This window comes from Quercus robur, chromosome 3, assembly GCF_932294415.1.
Source record: "Quercus robur chromosome 3, dhQueRobu3.1, whole genome shotgun sequence".
In the NCBI taxonomy this organism is placed as follows: Eukaryota; Viridiplantae; Streptophyta; class Magnoliopsida; order Fagales; family Fagaceae; genus Quercus; species Quercus robur.
Window position 1 is genome coordinate 18,430,304 of NC_065536.1, and position 24,885 is coordinate 18,455,188.

Below are 24,885 nucleotides of genomic sequence, written 5' to 3' on the forward strand. Positions count from 1 at the left end.
TGAGTAAAGTAGCCGTGATTGTCGTTGAAAACGCGTTAACATATTCCCAAGCTCTGGAGCACTTTGTGAGAGTTTCTGTCCAATTACATGTGAGGATGTCTATTCGCACCTAAGTTTATAGATAGTGACCACTAATCAATAAAGGTTGGCATTGTAGCGCTGCACAATAGTATTGTGGGAAGATTATGCCCCCAAAAAAAAAAATAGTATTGTTGAAAAATCAGTTGTATTTCTAAATTTAAGAAAAGTGTTGGAATTCATAAATTTTTCTTTCGTCTTTTTCGTGTAAATGTTGGAGTTCTATATCTCTTTTGGAGTTTGAATGTATGACACCATGAGTTTATAGTGATTAGAGAGTATGACCAAGCTAAAATCATACTGCAATAATTTATTGGATAAAAATCTACACTCTAAAATTTTGTATTCAATTGCAATGCTTAAGTTTTGGCTAAAATTATATTTAATTAATGGGTATACTTTTATAAAAATATACTCATTAGTCATTCCATCTCAAATTATTAACTTTTATTTTATTTTGAGATGGTCCAAAATGAAGTGCCCTTTAAAATTCAGTAAGTAAATTTCTTAACATAATACTTCATTTAAAAAGTTCTTATTTTTCCTTTAATAAACTTTTAAGTTTTAAATTAAGAAAGTAGTTTTTGTGATAAAAAAAAAAAAGAGTAATTTTTGGAAATTTATACCTTTTTACATACCGTATATCTTTTAAAAACAACATGAACGATATCCTCTTAAAAATTGGATTTTTATCCACAGCTAACAATATGTGAGAATGAAAAGGAAAACTGTTACGTCCATGACATTTTCATAACAAATCATAGGTGATTAGTTGTTATTGATTATAATTTGAATTTATCATTAAAATTATTTTTTTATCCCACCAATAACAACCTGTAAAAATTTACAATTTAAAAATTGTTATGAAAATGTTATGAACATAGCATTTTTTATTGAAATGTTATTTTAAAATTTATTATCACTTTAGTAATAATAGGAGATATCCATGAATCAATATATATCAAAAGTGACACTTCATCACCTAAAAAACAAAAGATTGACACTTATCCAATGTTACTTTCTGAATCGATCTGATAAAGCAATATAAACCAGATAAGATTAGAACCCCTCAACCCAAAAATTGAATCCCAATCCCATCCCAAAAAGTCTTTTTCATCTTATTTTATTTGGGTATATCCCAAAAAATATTTTAGCATTAATGAAATGAATGAATACAATAAAATAGAGGCAATTTGGGGGCTAGTAGGCAAGGGCAGTGATGAGCTGGCGCACTTTGATAGATTTAACTCTGGAGCATTCTTCTTGGTGCTTCCAGGTGTCATACAGCTGTATGATACCCTCTCCTATGAAATTACCAAAATGCCCATAGTAAAATATTTCATTTCCTCACAACTCCACCTACCCTTTCCACTCCCAAAACGCCACCGTTTCAACTCCTTCGCGTTATCAAAATTTTTAAGTGACTGCCCCTATAATGTACGGACCCAACAATAACTATCCCCAACTGACAGTTTTAGCCACTCCAACGGTCATTTGGATAACACAAAGCCAAGCTAAAAGACAGGGAAGTCAAAGCGTTGACTAAAGGGTAAAAAGGTCATTGTGTAAGGTTAAACTAAAACTTAATTATTGTAATTCCGTTATTTCGTCGAGGGTGTTTGTGTAATTCTATATTTCTCCAAAGAGAGTGAAAGAAAAGCCACAGAGAAACCAAGTACAAGTAAAGAAGTAAAGAAGAAGAAGAAGCAAGGTGTTTGATGAGAAAGTTTCAAGCATTTTGCTACTGATAAACTCTGAAACTCTCATTGAGTTTAGTGTTTGTGGGTATCTTTTATTTTCTGTGGTTGGTGTAGAGAGGCTGAGTTATGGCCGAGTCAAGTGACTCGGTTTCCATTGACGTTGATATGGTACCTTTAGGAGAGAAGGTAAAGCAACCCCCCAAACAAAAAAACAAAAAAAATGAAGAACCCACCAAGAAAGTTTTATTTTTTATTTCTGTTTTTGTTTTATTCAAATGCAAGATTACATTTTTATTTTTTCTTTTTAATTGTAGTACTTGTTGTTTCTTTGTTGTATATTTGGTGAGTTTTTGGTTGTATGTGTGATTTTTTTTTTTTGGTTATTTAATTGTGTTTTTTGTTTTGTTTGCTTAATGTGGTTTTGCAGGAATATGTGGTGAAGACAAGCAAAGGCTCAATCTCTGTGTTTGTGTGTGGGGATCAAGAAAAGCCTGCTTTGATAACATACCCAGATGTTGCTCTCAATTGTATGCTTCATTTCTTGTTACTCTTTTTAGTGGTTAATGCTAATTTTTTTTCTGATGCATTTCAATTTCAAATATGCTTAAGAGTGAATGAAAGAAATTAGAAATGGTGTTTAATGTATATGTCTTGAAGTTATTTGTAAAGGGTCTTTTTGTTTTACTCCAAATGTCATGGAAAATAGTTAGTTTTCAATCTCTATGTGTCATTTGCTTTCTGGGGTTTTTAATGGGTTCTTGTTGTGCAGCCCAATTGATCTTTGTAGAAATGAAAGTGTTTTTTTACTTTGTTTGCTTTCTGGGGTTTCTATTGGGTTCTTATTGTGCAACCCAATTGGTTTTTGTAGAAAAGGGTTTTTTTAGTTTCTGGGTGCTTACTGATTTCTTGGGTTTACACAGACATGTCTTGCTTCCGAGGCCTCTTCTTTTGCCCGGATGCAGCTTCTTTGTTGCTTCATAACTTCTGCATTTACCACATTGATGCCCCAGGCCATGAGGTCAGTATCAGCCATGCATTTATTTATGTATGTAAGTGTTGTAGTACAAATTCTTTCCTTTGCTGATATTAATAGAGTTCCTGCCTTCCATTTGCTTAAGAGTTCTTGCAGGTGGGAGCTGATGTAATTTCTTCAGATGCTCCATTGCTCAGTGTGGACGACCTTGCAGATCAGGTGGCCGAAGTGCTTGATTTCTTCGGGTATGCTAGTGTTGTTCACTTTTACCAGTTTATCTTTTCTATTTTGTTTTGGCGGCAATGGATTCAAATGGGAACTTTGGGGCTTTAATTCTCATTAAATTAACTCAATGACTTCATGAAGTGCCTATTAATTACATTGGGTTGTAGAACACATCTCTTTATCTTCTTTCCTTACAGGGTTTGCTGTTATTTGGTTGCTTTTATTCAATCTGCCAGCCCCTGATTTCAATTGGTTTGGGAGAGTGACATACTGATTCTTATCAGCTTATCAATGTGTACTATTATTTTCTTTTTCTTTCTTATCCACAAATGCGAAATGTGTCCCATATTTTCTAGACTACTTACGTGTTGTGATATCACGGAGTTCCAAGCAGGGAGTTATTATGGTCAATATTGGCAAATACATTAGTTTTGTATGAAAGTTTGTGATATCATGAAGGATTTTGACAAGCTTCACGTCCTAGTAAGAGGAAAAATTAGAAATATGGATTGATACCTCAGAATCTAGAGCTTTCCGTTATAATTTAGCTGGAACATGAGAAAAGGGCAGAAGACCCATTTAATCAGGATATGTTGCATGACTTCATAGACATACTGGTTTGTGCTAGTGTCACAAATTTAGAACTAGTTATCGATAGTTTCATATCAAGGGATGTTGATAATAAGCATAACAAAAGGGAAAACAGATCCAGCCCCAATAATATCTAACAGCTTTGGTGCCAAATTTTTTATTTTTTTCAGTTAGTACTAAATTGGGTGCATTTTAGTTCAGCTATGTTGAATGGTATATATCTTACACTGTTGCCAGTTGCAGTGTTCTTAAGCATGTATTGATGATATTTCTACTTCAGGCTGAAAGAGGTTTTGTGCTTAGGCGTAACAGCTGGTGCTTACATCCTTACCCTTTTTGCAGTAAGTTGGCAAATTTCAGCTTCCCTTTTTTTTTTTTTTTAGTCATGATATTCTTATTTTAAGTTGTGTTTTTCCCATGTGGCAGATGAAATATACACAGCGGGTGGTTGGGCTAATTCTTGTGTCCCCTATTTGTAAAGCACCCTCATGGAGTGAATGGCTCTACATAAAGGTAATTAGAATATGTGCAATTAATATAATGAAGGAACCATTAGGTGTCAATATCCAACATCAAGGCTGATTTGAGTATCAATAGAAAACTTTATATCAATTTAATTTTTGTATGGTCCAAGTGTGTATTTAAAATAGCAAAGGGCAGAAGGAGGGCTTCCTTATTGCAAAGTTCACCATTTTCCATTTGGTATTATTAAGAGCCACTTGGCTGCAATCAGTAGCCAATATCCAAACACTCTCCAGCACTATGCCCTCCTTCCCCAAGTCATTGCTTTCTTCATGCAACAAGCAGAATATTAATAACAAACATGTTCATGATGTCAGTTCAACACTGCATTACACATGATGGTTTGAGTGTGCACCCGTAGTGCAACATTTTGATATCAGATGAAGTTTATAAAAGAGAGGGAAAAAAACTGCATACACTTTTTTTTTTTTTGGTTGTGGGAATTAAAACTACATATTTATTGCTTGTGAGGATTGCATAAGACTTTATAAAATCTACTTCTGCAGGTATTATTGAACTTGCTATACTTTTATGGTATGTGTGGTGTATTGAAGGAATGCCTCCTACAGCGTTACTTTAGTAAGGTACTCCACGTTACCTTGTTTTCCAGGAACTTTCTGCCTTTCTGCTCTTGGTATGTTATAATTCTCATATACTAAATGCAGGAACTTAGGTGTGGCTTGCATGATGCAGAATCAGACATAATACACGTTTTCAAAAGGGTAGGGAAAGCTCAGTTTCAATAGTTTCAATAAAGTGATAAATTTATATCACTTGAACTGCTGTGACCCTTTTTTATTTCAACTGTGCTTACAGTTACTGGATGAAAGACAAAGTTTGAATGTCATGCGTTTCCTTCAAGCAATTAATGAGTAAGATCGTATCTATTCTATCAATGTGTGTTTTTCCTTTTTCCCACCGATCCTTCCATGAAACATGTATTAAGTCAACCCATGAGGGCTTGAAACTGTTATAACAGTTCAAGTCTTCTTTTGGCGGCAGCCACATGAATTTGATTATATGCTTACAAGTGGAAACCTAACTGGTACAAGGGTTTTATAATAAAGAATTTTACCTGAAATTGGTATTTATTTCAAAACAAGTTATGTGTTTAATGACATACCACAGAACAGATTGTCTTAGACAGTACTAATTCGGTTCAGTAAATTAATAAGACACAGAGCTGAAAAATCATAAAGTTAAATTTAGTTTACTTGTGCGGGCATTTGCTTGCTAGCTTTCTAAATGTGAGAAGAATCACATATTCTGTAACACTGCCTACTGTTTTATTGATTAGAAAGTCTATTTGCAGGAGGCATGACCTTACAGAGGGCTTGAAGAAGTTGAAGTGTAAGACACTTATTTTTGTAGGTGAAAGTAGTGAATTCCACGCAGAATCTGTGTATATGAGTGCCAAAATGGGCAAGAAAAATTGCGCTCTTGTTGAGGTAGAGTGATCTTCACTTTTTCAATGTGTTATCTTGATTTAGCTTTCAATTGTGGTAATTAAATGACATAAATTACATGCAAACATGAGATGGTCAATGATCTCATGCACTCGTGGATCTCAAACCCACAACCTCTTCCCCCTCCGTTGGTCTCTTTGTTAAGATTAGAATCAGTAATCCAAAGAAGAACTAGCTTTTATGTTCTATATCTTAGAACCGATGAATTGCTTTCGAATGATGTTGTAATTATAACTAGAGGACTCCATGAATATAGCACATTATTATTTTACTTCTCACTTTAATTTAGTGTATACAGTTATTGTATAATGGTCCCATTTGTGTGCTTGGTAGGTTCAAGCTTGTGGCTCACTGGTGACAGAAGAGCACCCGTATGCTATGCTAATTCCTATTGAAATTTTCTTAATGGAGTTTGGTTACTACAGAAAACGACATTTTACTTCTTCATCAAGTAATGGCTCAAACCCAACCAGCCCTTCAAGCCATTCATGCATAGCACCAGAACTTCTTTCTCCAGAGGGTTTAGGCATCAAGCTGAAGCCCATCAAAACCCGCGTAGATATTGAAATTTGATGCAAAAGGGAATGACTCTATCAAGCATTAATTCTTTACTCAGGTCTCCTATGAAGGATAAATGGGGGCAGTGGTATCTCATCTTCACACCTATAAATTAGCCATGGTAGCTTTGTACTTCAGGGTAGCATATTCTTTGATTCTGTTAGTTGGGTTAGGATATTGGTGATCAGGATTAGGTGCACGTATGTATTTTTCAAAACTTTATTGTAGATAAAATAGGGGGAGATTTGATATAGATGGAAGGTACATTTGGGGAAGATATTTTTTGTCTGTCAGCTTACAACATGCTGTACATGTTACTAGCTTGCAACTCTAGAAGCAGTTTGTGTTGAAACTTTCTTTAATGCCACTGTATCTAATTCATGGTCGTTAAGGATATATTTTGAATACCATCCTTCTTTGTTTGGTGGTTAAAAATGAAGACTTTTCTGTGATACCTGGTTGTGATTTTAGTTTTTATTAATACTCTTTTATAATTTCTTTTAATGAGTTAATGAGAGTTTTACATCAATCAAACTGCTATTTGGAGAAATAAAGTGACCTTTAAACTAAGAGGTAAAAATGAATTTCGAGAGGTACGCTTTAGCTTTGTATTGATGGATTTTGTTTACTAAGTGTCCTAAGAGTTAGGTAGCCTTTGGTGTTAATTCTTCAATAACTATGTTTCACATCATTAAGGCATGAGCAAGGATATGAACTCTGTCAGGCAACGACTTATTTCTGGCTTCCCTCTTCTTCAAGGTCTTAACCATTTCTTACCCTACCCATTGATGTGAAATACAGAGTAATGAATTATCCCTTATCCTACCATCTTCTTCTTTGAATCCCATTGGCCATTATATAACTCTGATTTTGTTCTCCCTCTTTCTCACAGCTGTGTTTCCCAGCCTCCATCTAATCCAATCAAAGCATAATTCAGTCAATCTGATTTCTTCACCTTCTATTTCACTAATTCAAGATATGATTATTTTATGAAGCATTGTTTGTTTTCATTTTCTATGATTCTCAACACTTGAATTTAATATTAAATCTACATTCATTCCATCATGTTCATTTCTCATGGCAAAGCTTAGGTAACATTTGGTACACTGTAATGATTATTACATAAGAATAGGAATAAGTATTATAATGAATACATTAAGTTGGAATGTAATAAGTATTACTATTCATTAGTTTAAGGTTTTTTCATACCAACTATTAAACTTGTTTGGGAATAAGCCAAGGAGCTCTACTCTGGTGTCAAAAATTTGAAGTGAATTTATAATCTTCATCAAAATTATTCACCTTGTGTCTCGGTGATGTGTGTATGTGATATGGAGTGTAAGACTCCCTTAATAAGCCCCTTGAACTTGTTAAGGGCAACTGTATTCATTCTAAATGTCAATATAGCAATAATGTAGGTCAAACTGTTTGCAAAGTGAAAAAATGTATTATTTAACTGCATTACAGTGCTCCTGTGGCAATCTACATGATGCTGCATCAAAGCGTCCAATTCCATAACCTTACAATTTTTTAATCAATCAGAAAATAACACACATTTTCAAAAACTAATTTCATAGTTTTTTCAAGTCAGACAGAAACAAAATTTGGAAAAATGTGTAGAATCCACAGCTTCTATCAATTTTCCCATTTTCTACTTCCTCTTGTCCAGTACAACCAAACATAATATAAAAGGTTTTAACGAGAAGAAGATGTGCCTAAACCTAAACCTATAAGAACTGCCCCTGAGTTCCCAACAGAGAGACTTCCCGAGTTCCCAACAAAAGACTAATAAACACATATACCTAGACCATCTTTGCCTTACATACCCAACACTCGGCCCTGAGTTCTGAACAGTTTGACTGATTTGCGGTTTCTCTTTCTCATAAAGAACAAAAAAAAAGGGTAATGTTTTGACTCATCTGATGAAGGGAGGGATTCAAACCATTGCATCAAATAGTTTTTCTTCTTTCATAATTTATTTTCTTCTCAATCTTTCTTCAGTTCTAATTGATTTTTTTTCCATGCAGATCTATTCCTTGATTCAATGGCTTCAAGTTCGTCATCTTTCCCAAGTTCTTCTATTTCTTCTACCAGCCAATGGACGTATGATGTCTTCTTGAGTTTCAACGGCAAGGACACCCGCAACACTGCTACCACCCACATAAATTTTCCTTGTTGTAAATTATTTTTAAGTCAAATTTCCTAAAATACACTTATTTTAGGGTGTTCAAAATAAAGCTAATAATTTACAATAAGGAAAATTTATTTTCTTTCCTTTTGAAGATGTGGCAACTGATGACTTTTTAGGAAATTTTTTAAAAAAGTTATTACATAAGATGAAGGAATAGATGTTCAGTACTTTTGATAAGGAATAATTATTCCTCATTTTAAAGAATAGCTATTCATAAGGAATAATTATTCATTGTAATAAAAATATAACCAAACAACTAAATAATTATGCTATAGGAATATTTATTACATTACAGTGTCTATTACAGTCTACCAAACGTGCCCTTAGGGTAATTTATTTTCCTCACCCGATTTTTTTCTTTTAAAAGTTCTCTTTTATTTATCTACTCAAATATCTTATCGGATTTTTTTTTTTTTAGGGTGGGTAATAATCAATACCCCATTCTCTCTCTCTCTCTCTCTCTCTCTCTCTCTCTCTCTCTCTCTCTCTCAAAATTTGCTTTATTATTTTGGTGATGATACAACCACCAACCTTTTTGTTACATGCACGTGAAATGTATGATAAATTAGTTAGATGTTTTGTTCTTTTTCCAAAATTAGAATTTGATAGGATGGTTTGATAAAAATTCTTCATCACAATACTTATCCCACAAAAACACCCTTCGTCATGATTCATGATAACTACTCCTTTCATCTTGATAGTGCCAACCCCTCAAATCTCATCCTCCAGACTCGTGGGGTGAGTAGCAATTTATTATCTTAATGCCCATTACAATTTCTTGAATTCAGATTCATAAAATTTATTCTCAAAAGTCAAAAACAACCTCCAAGCTCATCAATAATAACTTTATGATTTTCTTTGACAATTCTTTTATCTTGCTTCCATATTCCAATAATATCTCACTCAAAAATAGAGAAGATATTTGAGATAAAGAAAATTCTTGGTCAAGTTAGCATGAAAAGAAACTAGCACACGAGTGATTGGTTCTCTCTCTCTCTCACGAACAATCTGAGGTTTGAATGTAATATCTATAACACTGAGTAGGGAGACACTGAAGAACTCTTTCCACAACGAATTCATTGACACTGATTACTTCAAGCTGAAGAAAACAGATATCAGTGCGGTTTGGATTGGACTGAAACTACGTTTACATTTTCTACGTTTTTTTTTCAGTTTTCAGTAAAATAAGTTCTATCCAAACAGACCCATCATCTACCCAAGAACAACTTAAAAATTAAAAGCAGCAAAACAAAGTAAATCGTGACACAGTAAATGTTAATTAGCAGACCCAAAATAACAATAACTTTCAAAATTGCGATACATGCCACTGCAAAGTCATTTTATGGGTAGTTGAAATAGTAACAACACTCTAGATTTCTTCTTTATATGCAGCACATTTTTTCTTAATCCTAATTCATCTTACTGATCAGTTCATTGATGTGATCCTCACGATTACCAGCATCTCCCCCTCGCTTGTATACTATTTTTGTTCCTTGCAATCCTCCTTCTGGCTTGTTAAGTGAAAAGGGCCATAAGGAACTTGTAACCTCCTTAAAATGTGGACCAACAGTAGCAATCTCATGCACAATATCTTCTATGCATATAATGTCGTACTTTCCCAATGCCTGCCAAAAAGATAAAATTGTAGGGGGAGAGGGGGTGCATTAGAAAATTTTGGATAAAAAATTACAAAAACTTAGTCCAAAATTTAGCAAGATGATATCTAATACCTGTTCAATAATGTTATTGTCAGTCAGAGGGACTCGCTGCTTGTCTATTTTTAAAAGACCCTTCTTGTAAATCAGCTCCCTCACATTCTTCAGATTAGGATATCTTTACAAACAAGCAAAATCCAATAAGAACCATGTATCACTGATCATTAATTATTAATACAATGACAAAGGGGCAAAGATGCAGGTGAAAAGAATATCACTGATCATTAATTTGTAATTATAATGATACAGGGGCAAAGATGCAAGTGAAAAGAACCTTTAGGATAATCTGAAGTTGAAACTGGAAATGCATGGAAACCCATATATCAAATAGTAGTTCTTATAAGGAAGAGTCACAGCTTAAGATCGAAAGTTCAGCCATATGCGATATGCCTAGTGAAGACAAATGCCGTAACTTTCCACGATTTTTGTAATTAAGCATGTTTAGGGACAAATTTCTCATCATTTTATTTTAGGAAATGCAACAAATTTCAAGATTACATGCAAGACAATGAGACATTTCATGTGACATAACAAAAACAAGGTTATCTTTGATAATTTGATATAGAGAATGAACTTTTTTAATGCGGACAGGGAGGGAAGATTCCAGTGACCTCCACTTGAACAAGCAATTGACTTGGAACATCAGTGGAAAAAATAAACTAAAGGCACCTAATCGATCGCCTAATATCTCAATAATTTTTAATTTCAGCCCCAGCCAAGGGCAAAATGAGACCGTTATTTAAACATGCTCCGGTCACAAGCTATTAAAGTTAGGACCAATGGTTACTGTCTATATTCTAGCATAGATCTGACTCTGGCTAGAGCTAAATGAAGGGTTCGTGCAACAAATGTCCATGCCAGGTTGTCAATGAGCTTATTCAAGGTCTATGGAAGCCTCAACAAGCCAAATAAAAGCTTAAGTTGAAGACTATATAGAAGAAAACCTAAACAACTAGAGGCTCAACTCAATATTTTTATTATTATCTTGAACTGCCATCAAACATGACGCTTCAACAGACAATGGTCAGTGTGTGTAAAGCTTACAAGAATTGCATGAAATTCTTAGAGCATATCATAGTGGCTAATGAGGAATTCCCCTTTCAAGTCCACCAGAAATAAATGAAAGAGACTGGTGCCACACTCCCACTCTCACTGCTACTAGTTATTTTTTAAACCAAAAAAATACTTTTTTTTTAATAAAATTTTTAGCCAAAGGAAGTAAGGCTCACCCTAAGGGGCAACCTGGTGGATCAAAACCAAGCTCATCCTTCTGGGGAGAGAAAGGGGGAGGGGGGGGGGGGGGGGGGGGGGAAGAGGAGTGAGGGAGGGAGCCAGAGGAGCCACTAGACCAAAAACACAGAACTTATCTGTTTACATTCAAAGGCTTACTCAATCATGCCCTTGAACCTGCTCTGGTGTCTATCTGATGCACACAAATTAACATTGACCAAGGACCAAGCATAAGACAAGTTTCAAGATTGATTTTGGTTCAATCTAAAGGTGCTTATCAAGCCCAGACAGCTTGGTAATAGGATTGTCCAGATTCATAAGTATCCTTACTCCAAGAAGAGCGCAACACAGAGAATACATAAAACAGAAGCCACCAAAACAATGCTCAATGAAAAGGTATATGCAAAAAAATGGTTGGTGCCATTAAAAGGGATCATCTCAAAATAATATAAAAATTAAAAATTAAAAAGAAAAAGTTATTTCAGCAAGAGCATAGGACACTGACAGGTTTACACAGAAATCAAAAAAGTTTAAATAAGTAAAAGAGCATGAAAGCTAGTTGCTTCTTGTCCTGATGGTAAGCTAGAGCTTTTTGTATTGTCTTTCAACACTATGCTTTATATCATTAGTAGTAATGGAATAAAAACAATACATAGCTATCTAACTAATGAAGCCAGAAAGAATTAGGCAACAGAGTTAATTCCAATTATGATACTAGTCAGTGGTCACAATTTCATTCATAACCACTTCATACTGAAAATCATGAACTATTACGGGGGAGCCCCCATATTTCTATGCTTTTCTGTTTTATCCAGCTTATTAAGCATATTTACTGCATAGCAATAAGAAAAGGTTTTGTGTCTCCTACCCGTAGGTAACATAAGGCTCCACTTTTTCCAGCTTTTCAACTATAAATTTATTTGCTATAACAAAGACACCGTTGAAGACTTTCCTCAATCTCATGTTGTATAAGAGCTTCCTAGTTCTTGGATGCATTTCCTTCTTTCTGGGAAACAACCAGAGACATCAGAGTGGTAAAAAAAGAATTAACTGTAGATAACATGAAGAAAATAATCACAAAAGCTGGTAACTCACCCATTTATGCGAAGGACAAAAAGCAATTTGGTATCGGTCACTGTCAAATTTGGTCTATTCCTCTTTGTCCTCTGTTTCAATTTTATGAGGTCTAGTTCCTACCCAAAAAAAGAAGAAAGGATTATTTGACAATACGATTATGTTAGTAAATATATCATGATATTGCAGACAATGCAGGGCAGCTCCGGAAACATTTGTCCTGGACAGAAGTTAATCTAAAATGAAAGACATAAAGAGTACAAACATCTAAGTATCTACCAAAGTTTTCAACCTTAACAAGCACATCACCTAGATTGATGAGCATACACATTTCAGCTACTATCGCATGCATCTCATGGACAAATAATCTGTGACCCAAGAAGAGCCTATTACACCTAATACTAGGCAACTGCCCAAGAGGCAAATTTAACATGCAAAACAACAGAAGAAAAGACCAAGGAAAGGCACCAAAACAGCATTCAGTCATGTCACAGGCTAAACATAAAAAATTGAACATTTCTAAAATATCAAAACTGAATGAACCCAATTGAATCTCAAATAACCAAAAACCTCAGCTTTCTTCACTCCTCTAAAGAACACTTCAAACTTCTCCATCCCAGCTTATTTCTAATCACATCAATCTTCTACAACAGATTATCCACACAAAACTAAGGTGTCCCCAAGTTCCAACTCTCTCAAAAAACCAATCATAGATACATAAATATTAACCTGTAAGCCATCAAAATAACACCCAAAATAATCCCCCAATTCTCGAACCCCTCCATGCTTGCACATACGCATATGCATATGTATACAAGAAAAACAAAAACCTCCACCAACCCACAGTAACTTCAAAAGGCAAAATTTACCCAATTTCAACCACAATAAAAGAAATGAAAAAAAAAAAAAACAATATATCAATTTTATAAGCATAACATTACACCAAGTAAAACCCACACACATATATGCATATATGTACAAGAAAAATACTCTGGCAGCCCAACAGAAACTTCAAAAAGCAAACTTTACCCAATTTAAACCCAATAAAAGAAATCATAAAAAACACCATATCAATGTTTTTATAAGCATAATATTGGCGAAAGAAATCATAAAAAACTCCAGCAACCAAACATAAACTTCAAAAACCAAAATTTACCCAGTTCAAACCACAACAAAAGAAATCAGGAAAACATAATACCAATCTTATAAGCATAATTCAGCTATAGCAACCTAACAAAAACCCACTTGTGAAAAAGTAAAACAAACCCACAAACAAACACAAATAGATATATAAGAAAAAAAAGGTGAAAGAGTTGAAACCCTGGTGCGGTATTGTTTGATGAAATCTTCAGGCATTCTGATGAATTCTTGTTTGGCTTTCTTCTTGAGAGCAGACTGTCTGTCCTCATACTGAGCTTTCCTCTTCAATGCCCAGTCTTCATTGCTCTTCCTTTTCTTCAGTATAACCTCAGGTATGTACGCCAACGGTGCCTCCTCTTCCGCCATTCTTATCTCTCTCTTTTGCTTTCTCTCTGTAACCAAAAGAGAAAAATACAGAGAGAACGAAAGATGAAGGAAACACAGAAAGAGGGTTAGAATTGCGGCCGAGTAAAGACTAAAACCCTAATTTCCAATCAGATTGGGCTTCAAAGCCCATTTAGCCCATCAATGGGCCCGCAAAGAGTAAAACGTTGTGATATAAGGCCGAATTCCAAATTGTTATGGGCTCTTCTTGGACCCAAGAAGAGCCCATCAATGGTCTAAAAATTTTTTATTTTCAGTTTGTGTTTGTTTGATTTCATTATTTGCAAATCAATTTACAAACCGACGGATTAATGTAAAATAGTATATGGAATGGTTTAATGTAAAATACCAAATATGCAATGACTTATTATCAAACCGAGTAAATTGACGGATTGTACAGGTTGATCTTTTTAACCCACAGATAAAATCAAAAAAAAAAAAAAAAAATCGATTGTTTTGCATAGAACACAAGCAACTAATATCACAACGATAACACCTGATTGATTTTAATAATAAGATGTGTTCGAAGATTTAAATGATTTTGTTATGCTCTAGGGTTTGATGATTAAGCTAAAAATTTATTTTGAATTTTTATTAGATATGTTGTTTCAAGGCTTTTGGACTATATAACTTGCTTATTGGATGATTTTTGTGAATGATGTGTTTATTTTTGTTTATACTCTCTAACTTTATGTCATATGATGTAATTTTTTATTGTTATAATTTCTTAATTTACCTAATAAATGTAGTTTTTTTTTTAGTTGCTTTTTAAAATTATAAAATATATTATTTAATTGATTAATAAATCTACAATTTAACCAATGGATAAGTGAATCAATTCTTCAGCCAAGTCAACCTCCAGTATAATTTTTATAACTTTGGTTTTGAGGTTTTTACGGCAATAGTAGATGTCTACTTAATAGAAGACTAAATTGGGAAGTTTTGAAACTTAAAGGACTAAAATGAGAAAATGCAAATTTAGAGAATTGAAATGAAAAATAGTGAAACTTAGAGGGTGATTTTTGAAATTTAGCCTAAATTAAAATCCTCAAAAAACCAAGTGGTAATCTTTTTTTTTTTTTTTAGTTAGAAATATAATGTGAATTTTTTTTATATAGAAAATATAATTTCATTTCAAACCCTTTTTAAAAAAAAAAAAAATTAAAGTTAGCAAGTTATGAGTTAAGGTTTAACGGGTTCATGTCATATTTTGGATGACTTGACTGACCTATTTAATAAACATGTCATGATTGTGTCTAACTCGTGGAACCCATTTGACTCATTTAACTCGTTTAATTAAATGTCATTTTACCAATATACTATTCAAAACCTTAAGTACATAAACTTATTAGTTGTTATGTTTATTTTGTTTGGCATATTGTGATTGATTATTTGTGAAATTAAAATTTGTTTTAATTGGTTCTTAAAAAAAATTGCTTTAATTTTGAATAATCTCTTTTGCCTATTGACCAGCTTTAAGCAACTTTCGCATTTCCTACTGAGATCCCAAGTCTCCAAGTAGGCCCTCTTGTAATGCAATTACTCGTTATTTATGAATTTTATATTAAAACAAATCTATTTGTTTTATCTTTTATAGTTTAGATTAATTGGGTTAAAACTAAAATTTGTATTTTTTTTTCACTTTGATAAAAATCTGATAAATGAGTCGACACAACTAACTCATTTAATAAACATGTCATGTTAGGATTGAGAAATCCTGATCTGTTTAATAAATGTGTTGGTTTAGTGTTGACTAATATAGTCGAATACTTATGAATCAATATGACATGAGCTATATATGTGAACACAAATTGCCACCCTAGGGTTAAACTCTGACCAATATACCATGTAGTCCTAACCAAAACCAATTTCATCACATTTTCAACCATCTTAATATTTCACTTGACTACAGGCTCAAGTTACTAAACTCTATTAAATTTTCCATTATTAATTTTAATAATCTTTATGGTGATAAAAATTTTGTCTTACAAGCCCCACTTTTGTCACAGAACTTAAACAAACCATGTTTTTTTTTATAAGAAACATAAACTATTCCTTTAACTACTTTTTTTAAACAATTTAATTATATAATTGTAATATTATATCTAATTTATATATAATAATAAATTTTTATAGTTTTGGACATTACAAAATTACACCAACATAAGACAATGCTAATAATTTACGTTAATTATGCAATTTAACAAAGCTAAATTATAGATAGAGATATATAATAAAAAGTAATTAAGAATGAAGAAAAAAAGTCAAAGAAAAATGGTCCCCACGTTGGAAAAAAGCCAAAAAGGCCAAAAAAAATCCTCCTTTCCCGCCTTCCGCCCCTCTCATTGAATTTCATATTTCGTTCTCTCTCCTCCTCTCTCTCACATCACACTCTCACACACCCCCAGAGAGAGAGAGAGAGAGAGAGAGAGAGAGAGAGTGAGAGAGAGAATGTGGAGGAGCTCTTGGGGCTACTCCGAAAATGGACACTCCAGTGAAGAACCAACTTGCCACCACTTCTAAGTTTGAGGTCTCCTCTTTCCTATAAACCCTACTCTCTCTATCTTATTTTTCTTTGTCTTACTCATTATCATTGTGCTTTTATTTTATTTTATTTTTGGGTAAAATAAAATTATTCTGTTTGGTTACCGAGAAATTGAACTAGAGAAAAACAAAACCCATGTCTTCAATTTCACTGTTTCGTCCATTTTACTCACCAAAATAAGAAAAACCCAATTCCCATTACTTAAAAGTAGTTTGTGTTCAAGGGTCAAAATCCAATTTGGGGGTTTTAGTTCTCTTTGGTTCCTGATGCTGTGAAGCCTAAGGTTTTACCATAAATTTAATATCCCTATTTTCTGAGGGGAAAAAGGGTATTTTGTAATGTTGTATTAAGATGTTGAGTAGTGGGGCTAAATTTGTTGTTTTGGGTTCTTTAGGGATTGGTTTTTTAGAACCTGGGGTTGCTATGATATTGTATTTTGGTGGATTTTGATGTGAATTGCCTTTTGTTTTTAAGTGTGAATGGGGTTTCACTTTTGTTTAACAAGTGCATATTTCCATGTGGATGTTTCATAAGGCTTTTTTATAAATTTGGAGAGTAGAGGTGTATTTTGGTCCAAATGATAGGTCCACCATCCACACACATGGGGGATGGGTGATTTAGCCAGATGCTTCTATGGACTTTATAGTTGCAATTGTGTTTTTTTATTTATTTTTTTTCTTCCAAGGAAATATCTAAAGAGGAGTTGAAACTTTTGGAGCCATTGTCTAGTGCAAGGGTTAAGTTTCGGACTGCCAAGTGCAAGTGCACAGGGAGCGGTCACTTCATGCAAAAAAATTTAAAAAAAAAAAGTTAAAGGCTAGAACTGTATCCAAGCCAACCCTCTCTGAATCCTAGCTAAGTGAGAGAGGCATTAGGCAGTGACCATTTTTATATATTTGTAAGCAGTTACTGATTTTGGCAAGATGTTATTGTTTTTTGCTTGGTGACAATCTAATTTGTTTGCTATTGTTCTGGATTGGTTAATACTTGTTTTTATTTTTGAGGCTATGTGCTGGGAAATAATCCTTGTTTATACTATGCAGGATTCTCCTGTATTTAATTACATCAGCAATCTTTCTCCTATCGAGCCAGTCAAGTCCATACCCACTGATCATGCATTTACTTCTCTAACTTTTGCATCCCCTTCATCAGTATTTCCTTCACCACAGATTGGTATCCACAAAGAATCTAGATTTTCAATTAGAAGGTAAATTTAATTTACTTTTTCTTGTGTCATTCAATCATATAACAAAAATTGTGCAGTTGTTATTCACAATTCAAGTTACACTGTTATCAGGCATCAGTTCTCAGACCCTTCAAAAAATGAGTCCTCTCAGATTGGAAACAAAAACAATACAAGTGAAGGGGTTTCAGTTGCTGTTCAACCATCTGATTCATGTACTGAAAATTTTGAATGTTGTACTTCTGCCAGTTCAGCAAGAGAGATTACTACTGAGCCAACTGATGAGCCATCAGAACTAGTCATTGAGTTGCCAAATACCTTGAAATATGATTGTGGTAGCCCTGACAGTGATATGGTACCTCCCGATGCTATTAAGACAGATGCTGCACCAGACATTGCAGGCACACTGGAATCATTTGATGAATTTCTTCGGGATGACTCAAAAGGGAAGCTCCATTCATTTGAAAGTGAAAAAAATTTGCGCAACATCTGTTCGATTGAGCAAAATATAGAAGCATGTGACTGGGTGTCATTTGTTTCCGGCGCTGCAGATCTGTTGAACTTGGATTCATCCATGATTGAAGAGCATTTTGAGGGACAAAATCATAAATCAGTTGATCCTGGGACAATTTCTTTTCTCTCAACTGTCCTACAGCTCCCACAAGACAATGCAAATGATGTAGAGAAGACAGAAACCGTTGGTATTATCAGTTGCAAACAGCGTGAAATAGGAGAAACAGTAACTCAATCCAGAGAAATTGGAAACCTGAAAAAAAAGGATCAAACTTCAGCAATCTTTTCTAGCACTCTGCTGGATAAGCTAGTTGTTAGTGATTTGAGTGATAAAGTGGATGACAAGGGGAAAAAGTGCATGGATTCCAGCAGCAAGGTATGGCATTTTTTGGCCTATGTTGTTATACAGATTACAGAAGTAAAACGTATTATATGTATTTATGCAGTGTATGCTTTCTTCTGGATAATTAAAATGCTGTCTGACAGTTAGAAACTAAAGTTTTGTGGAGTTTATAGTACATACATTGTGAGAGTCTCTTTAAGCTTTAACTTATACATGGTGTCTGTAATATATTGTAGAATTACATAACTACAGTCAGATTTCTCACAGTTTATTAACCTTATAATACTCATAGCTTAAATTCACTTCTCTAAATTAGATATTCCTATGGTGCGTCTCCATCATTGATCTGCTTCTGATGCAGAACACCAAAAAAAAAAAAAAAAAAAGAACCCAAGAACAAAAATGATAAAATAAACATAGGATTCAGCACCTAGGGTTACTTGGAATCAACACCAAATGAGATGGAAAGCTTAAGAACCAGCACCTAGTGTTGATTGGACTCAACACCAAGCCATTGGAAAAATTCCAACCAAAATTTTAGTAATCATTAACTTGTCTCCATTGGAGTACAATGCTATGCTTATACAAACTATTAAAACTAAACTCTAATTTTAGATGACTGGAGTCAATGCTCAATTATTGAATTATTAAATAACATATTAATAACCTAATTTGCTAATAAGAGTTAGAATAAAATCCAATGGGGGTAATAGTAAAAATACAATTGACTTCTAAAACTAAACAAAACTTAATTACAACAAAATTGTTGTCATGTTCATTGCATCAATTGTTTTTGGTCTTTGTCATGTATTTAAATAAGCACTGTGGATATAGTATTGCTGAAGCTGAATTCAGAGTAGACGTCTAAAAAATATGCCAAGTGTTTAGATTTTTATGAGAATAATTAGTTGTGGATACCACATATCCATTGACATTAATGCTTTACCTAATGTTGAAATCTCATCTTTATTTCTAATGCAATTTTTGAATGTTTGAAATCACAACAATGTCATGTATGCAATGAATTGCATCAATGAACAGTGTTGTGATTTCAGGTTCATTGCATCAATTTTTTGTGTCTATGCATGATACTGTCCCTCCCCCACACGCCTGCTCCCCCTTTGTCCCTTTTTTTTAATGCTTTATTTGTCCATATTCAATAATATTTTGGACCTTGTTCAGCCTGGTTCTCACAGGCTTTGTAGTATACGACGGCGCTGTCTGGTTTTTGAAACTTCAGGAGCTCATAAAAATAAGCCAATATGTGATTCTAATAGTAGTTCTCCGGCAATTCCATCTGATTGTGAAGTTTTTTCTAATGAAAAGCAAGCTCAAATCAATACTGCAAGTGGTTATTCATCAACCATGTTACCTGGTATTGGCTTGCACTTGAATGCTCTTGCAACTGCTCCGACTGATAATAAAGTTGTCAAGCTTGAGAGTCCAGCTTTCAGAAGTAAACAAATAATTATGCTAAACTCAATGGTCTCTTGCAATCCTTTAACACCTGGCCAGAATCCTCTTGATAAATCCTTGACTCTTAAAACTTTGGAAGGTGAATTGGCTCCACATTATAATGACGCTCAGGTTACAGAAAATGCTTCTCAAACATCTACAAGTGCTGTTAGTGAAGAGTTTGACCAGAGTAGTCCTAGAAGAAAGAGGCATGTATAGACAATACTTTGTTTGATTGTCGACATTTACTTTTTAATTAAGTGCTTAATATTGCCATTTTTGTTATAATGTTTGATAATTTTCAGATTCAAGTTGGAACATGTTGAAGAAAGCAATGCCTGCAAGCGCTGTAATTGTAAGAGATCAAAATGCTTGAAGCTGTAAGTTTATTTTTATTTACTTAAAATTAAGTTCATGGTTTGTGTGCATTATCTTTGTCTCTCAGACAAAATGTGTTTGTAAAATCAGTTGCTAATGTCTTGACTGGTTTTATGGTGGATTGACTCTAAAAGTTTAGCCAAACTCACTATTCCTTGTTTAAATGGTATAAAATGGGAGGTTTGAGGGATACTCCAATGGTTTCAGCACCTCTCATGGTGCCTGGGCACTGGGGTTTCTAACCCCATCACAAACAGCCCTCCCCTCCTCCCACTTCCCTAGCAAAAAAGAGAGTATAAAATAGCTATGGAGTATGGTTGATTATCATCAATCTATTTTTGTGCCTTAGTTCTCGACATATATTACTTGCCATTTCAGTTATGAAATCATGAGGGGAGGCAGTAGGAATATACAATTTAGAACTTCCTCATGCATGAAATGCCAGCCATGAAGCTACAGCATGAGCATCATTAATTCACTGTTTCTAAAATATAAAACTCATGTTGAGAAATTTTGAAATATTCACAACCGATCATGTATGCATGTGTACATCTACTCTAATGAAAAAACCAATTGACAATGGTGGCGAGATATAATTTTCTCCTGCTTACATGTCTAGTATTATATCCTCAACTAGTGCTTAGGAATCCCAAATTTTGAGCTGAGAATATCTTTCTGGCTGTCAGCCAAAGTAAAATGAGGACATTTTTTGAAGGTTGTCTTGACAACAGAAGGATCAACTGTATCAGGTTCTGGAGATTAGCTAAAATAACAAATATTTTTTCTACTAAATTAAATTTTCAGTATGTTCACTTGACAGTACTTATATTATTATTATGCAATGGTGGAATGCTATGTATTTTATAAATGTTCCTTTGACATCAACAACATTGCAGATTTAATAGACCCTTGTAGTCTTACTGGTCATGTTCTTCAATACAGTTACTGTGAATGCTTTGCTGCTGGCCTCTACTGTGTTGAGCCTTGTTCATGCCAAGATTGCTTTAACAAACCTATTCATGAAAGCACTGTTCTGGAGACTAGGAGAAACATTGAATCTCGCAACCCACTTGCATTTGCTCCCAAAGTGATCAGAAGCGCAGATGTTGTTCCTGAATATGGGGTTAGAAATCACCTCTTAGATTAGATACTTCCTTACATCAGATTTGAGAGGCATCACAGTCATTCTGCTCAAACCCCATCAATTTATTGGATGGAGCCTGGCCTCATTTGTGAAGTGGGACTGATAAAATTTATTTTTGGTCATTTTAATAACAAGTATTTGAAGAGAAGGAATTTGATTTCTGGTTTTAGTTTTAATGGCTTGAATAAAGAATAAAGTACAATTTTTTCAATTGATGAAATTTATGGGTGGATTTAAGCCTTATCAATTTGTGGATATGTAAGGATTAAGTACAGCATGTTCTTTCAAATTCATAAGACCTGAGTATTTGTTGGAGCAAAGTTCTCATAGCCAAAACCCATCACTTGTTATTAAAAATCATTTCAAGTGGTTTATAATTATTCTTTAAATCCTTTGATTTTAAATTTTATAATTCCAATGCAACTTGCTAGGATTCATAGTGAGGGTTGAGCAATGATGTCTGTGGTGCTAATTTGTTTTCAATAGTAGTTTCTTCCTTTGGCCCAATGCCCTTAAACATGTATTCTTCATTTTTTTCCCTATGCAGGATGAATCTAACAAAACTCCAGCCTCAGCCAGGCATAAAAGAGGATGCAACTGTAAAAAATCAAGTTGCTTAAAGAAATACTGTGAATGCTTTCAGGTTTTTTCTGATACCCCTTTGTGTACGTGCCTTATGATAATTGACATCTAATGTGGACCATTTGTTTTGTGTATAAAAAGGGTGGGGTTGGATGCTCTATCAACTGCAGATGTAAAGGATGTAAGAACGCATTTGGTCGGAAGGATGGTAAGTGTTTTATTTGGTTTAATTGCACTAATCTTTATCCTGAAACTGAATTGAACTGTGACACTTCAATTCTACTTCTATAAGTTGTTAACAGATCTTATGACCAACTGAGGTGCTTTTTAAAGTTTTTATTTTTATTTTTAAGTTGAATGCTAATATGCAGTAAATATACTTAAATTTTGTCCTCTTCCCACCCTGGTGCCCTTTACTTGGACCATAGATTTCTAAGCATCACACTAAGTAGAGCATGCAATAATTCTAGTTGTTTTACAACTTCCTTTTTCTTTTAATGTAATAGGAGCTGAAGAAACTGATATCGAAGGGGAAGAATTAGAAGCTTGTAAAAAGAATGCATTGGATGCAAGTCTACACACAGTCGAGGAGGATGAAAAGGAACATCTTGATTTCCCAATTTCAGAATTATCAGAGAATAGCAGGTTATCAATTCTACTCATTTTAAATTTGATAAAATATTTTCCTTTTTTTTTTCTTTTTTTTGTTTGGAATGTTTAAATTTACTTTTCTTTCAGATCTCTGAGTCAAGAATCAGAAGGCTGTAAGAATGCATTGGAGACAAGTTTACAGGAAATAAATGAGAGTGAAAAAGAACATCCAGATCTCTCAATATCACCTTTTTCTGAAATAAGCAGGTTCTTGATTCTATTCATTGTGAGTTTTGGACATTGTTTATCTGTACTATATCTGTTTTTAATGTCACCAATATTTCATTTTCAGACCTTCAATCCGTTTGCCATTTAACTTTAGTGGGAAGCTTCCTTTATCTTCTCTGCTTTCTGTTGGATCATCAGCTCAGTTTTGCACCAGCCAAAAACCCAGAACGAAATATTCTCTCTCCTCTCGGCTCAAATTTGAGACACATCTTCAGATGATTCCTGAAGATGAAACTCCCGAGGCTTTGAATAGTACTAGTGATGTGAAGTCAACCTCTCCAAACTCCAAGAGGGTTTCACCTCCTAAACAAGTGTTTGGTTCAACTGCTCGAAGGATGGGTAGAAAGTTGATTTTGAGATCTATTCCACCATTCCCATCTCTCAGCTCAACAGGAGAGCAGTGATTTTCATGATGCTGTGAAATGTTGTTTGGTTGTACTATTTCAAGCAAATTCAATGTATCCTTCCGGCATAGTAGCATGCTTCAGCTAGTGGCATTGTCAATATGTACAAATTAGTATTACAGTTAGCCTTTCTCATTTAAGTGGTTCTTTTCTGTTAGCCTTTTTATTTTTTATTTTTAAATGTCCCAACTCCCATCCTTATTCCTTAATATGCTCTCAAATTCTATTATAGCTTGTACCTTTCAGCTCTAATTTGGGCAATTTTCTGTTGTATGATTAGACGAAGTTGAAGGAATGTGTAATGTTACTGTATTTGTTTCCAATAATTGCAGACTACTACTAGTACTACCTTTACAAATCTTTATCAATTTTATCACAAATCCTTTGTACTCCATGTCTGTTGTGACTTGTGACTTCCACAGCTAAATACCAACAATGAGAATTCTCTCTTTTATTCTTTTAAAGCTTTCGCAACCCACTGGAATAAAGATTGGACGGTGTATAGATCCAAACATTTGTGCAAAGCTCAGTGGCTCAATTTGTCTCAGGGCTAACCTTAGTTCATCCCAAAAGAACCACTAGAGTTATATAGGGTGGTTTGACATTGTTTTGTTAAAGGATCGGGTTTACGATTGATGAAATGGCCCAAGAGGCCGAATTTTGTTGTAAACCGATCTTGGGTTAACCTTAACTTCTAGTCTTTATATAAACCCTATTAAGAGTTCATTGAAATAGATGACTTGAGTATATAGTAAGGATGTAGCTATAAGGGCATTATTATGTGGCCATTGGCTGAACAACGTAATCTCATGTGTTCTTCTTTCCTTCTTGCTTCTGCTTTTTTATATTATTTCTCTCTTTAACAGTTTTTATTATACCAACAATACAAGTTCTTTTGAATCTATCTTATTCGGGATAGTCCCAAGAATACATGGTTTTTTTTTTTTTTTTTTTTTTTTTTTTTTTTTTTTAAATAATTATTTTATTAACTTCTTCACGTCCATTGGGCTTGGTTGCATCACTAAAAAGTTACATGAGGACTTGGAAGAATATACCATGACTTATTGGTTATTATGCAGCAAGCACAAGCAATTGATAGTTCAGATTCGAAACTAAATTGGGGCGAACAGTTTTCTTTCTCTTTCTTGAGGAGAGGGGAAAATAGGTTGATTTCTGGAATAACAACTCCATAGGTATGTAATTGTGCATCCTTTGTATTTCTTATCCTAGGAATAATAACTTGGACAAAGTTTAGCTACAACTTCAGTTAAAAAAATTAACATAGCTACAAAGTTTAAGGATGAATTTTTTTTTTTTTTTTTTTTTTAAGTTTAAAGACAAAAAAACAAATTTTTGATAAAGTTTAAGAATCAAAATAGTATTTTATCCTATTTTGAAATTTTAATTGTTGGATTGCATGCTCTTTATGTTATTAACATGCATGTCAAATTTCATGCTAACCAAATGTTATTTATTATTCGATTCATAAAATTATTTTGTATTCATAATTTTAGACAATAAAAATTTGAAATTTAAACATTTAGTTAATGATATTGTAGGGACTGGGTTTGAGCACTTCTATTGTTAGATGAGTGGACTCAGGCCTAACTTG

At 33.9% G+C, this 24,885-nt stretch overlaps 3 protein-coding genes across 5 annotated transcripts; 2 read left to right on the top strand and 1 right to left on the bottom strand.

Annotated features, from left to right (window-relative positions):
• The first annotated feature begins 1,750 nt into the window (after positions 1-1,750).
• Positions 1,751-8,454, top strand: LOC126717359 (protein NDL1-like). Of its 2 annotated transcripts, none has more exons than XM_050419031.1 (11): positions 1,751-1,964; positions 2,206-2,305; positions 2,699-2,796; positions 2,908-2,996; positions 3,848-3,908; positions 3,994-4,080; positions 4,596-4,673; positions 4,755-4,811; positions 4,906-4,961; positions 5,402-5,537; positions 8,141-8,454. In XM_050419031.1, the coding sequence occupies exons 1-11, from the start codon at positions 1,905-1,907 to the stop codon at positions 8,231-8,233; spliced, it is 915 nt and encodes a 304-aa protein (XP_050274988.1). In that variant the 5' UTR covers positions 1,751-1,904; the 3' UTR covers positions 8,234-8,454. The 2 variants fall into 2 exon arrangements, with proteins under 2 accessions (XP_050274988.1, XP_050274987.1); XM_050419030.1 differs by lacking the exon at positions 8,141-8,454 and adding an exon at positions 5,889-6,565 and having other exon boundaries at positions 1,753-1,964.
• Positions 8,455-9,577: 1,123 nt separating this feature from the next.
• Positions 9,578-13,916, bottom strand: LOC126717360 (60S ribosomal protein L7-1-like). The gene is made up of 5 exons (XM_050419032.1): positions 13,644-13,916; positions 12,345-12,442; positions 12,118-12,255; positions 10,035-10,137; positions 9,578-9,929 (listed from the first exon to the last, which is right to left on the bottom strand). The coding sequence occupies exons 1-5, from the start codon at positions 13,827-13,829 to the stop codon at positions 9,714-9,716; spliced, it is 741 nt and encodes a 246-aa protein (XP_050274989.1). The 5' UTR covers positions 13,830-13,916; the 3' UTR covers positions 9,578-9,713.
• A 2,294-nt stretch (positions 13,917-16,210) lies between these two features.
• On the top strand, positions 16,211-23,637 carry LOC126717361 (protein tesmin/TSO1-like CXC 3). 2 transcript variants are annotated; one of them, XM_050419033.1, is made up of 11 exons: positions 16,211-16,377; positions 17,436-17,599; positions 17,690-18,464; positions 19,614-20,095; positions 20,192-20,266; positions 21,207-21,387; positions 21,956-22,051; positions 22,132-22,198; positions 22,497-22,635; positions 22,729-22,848; positions 22,934-23,637. In XM_050419033.1, exons 1-11 carry the CDS (start codon positions 16,330-16,332, stop codon positions 23,271-23,273), a joined length of 2,487 nt encoding a protein of 828 aa, XP_050274990.1. In that variant the 5' UTR covers positions 16,211-16,329; the 3' UTR covers positions 23,274-23,637. The 2 variants fall into 2 exon arrangements, with proteins under 2 accessions (XP_050274990.1, XP_050274991.1); XM_050419034.1 differs by having other exon boundaries at positions 16,212-16,377; positions 17,825-18,464.
• The last annotated feature ends 1,248 nt before the right edge of the window (positions 23,638-24,885 follow it).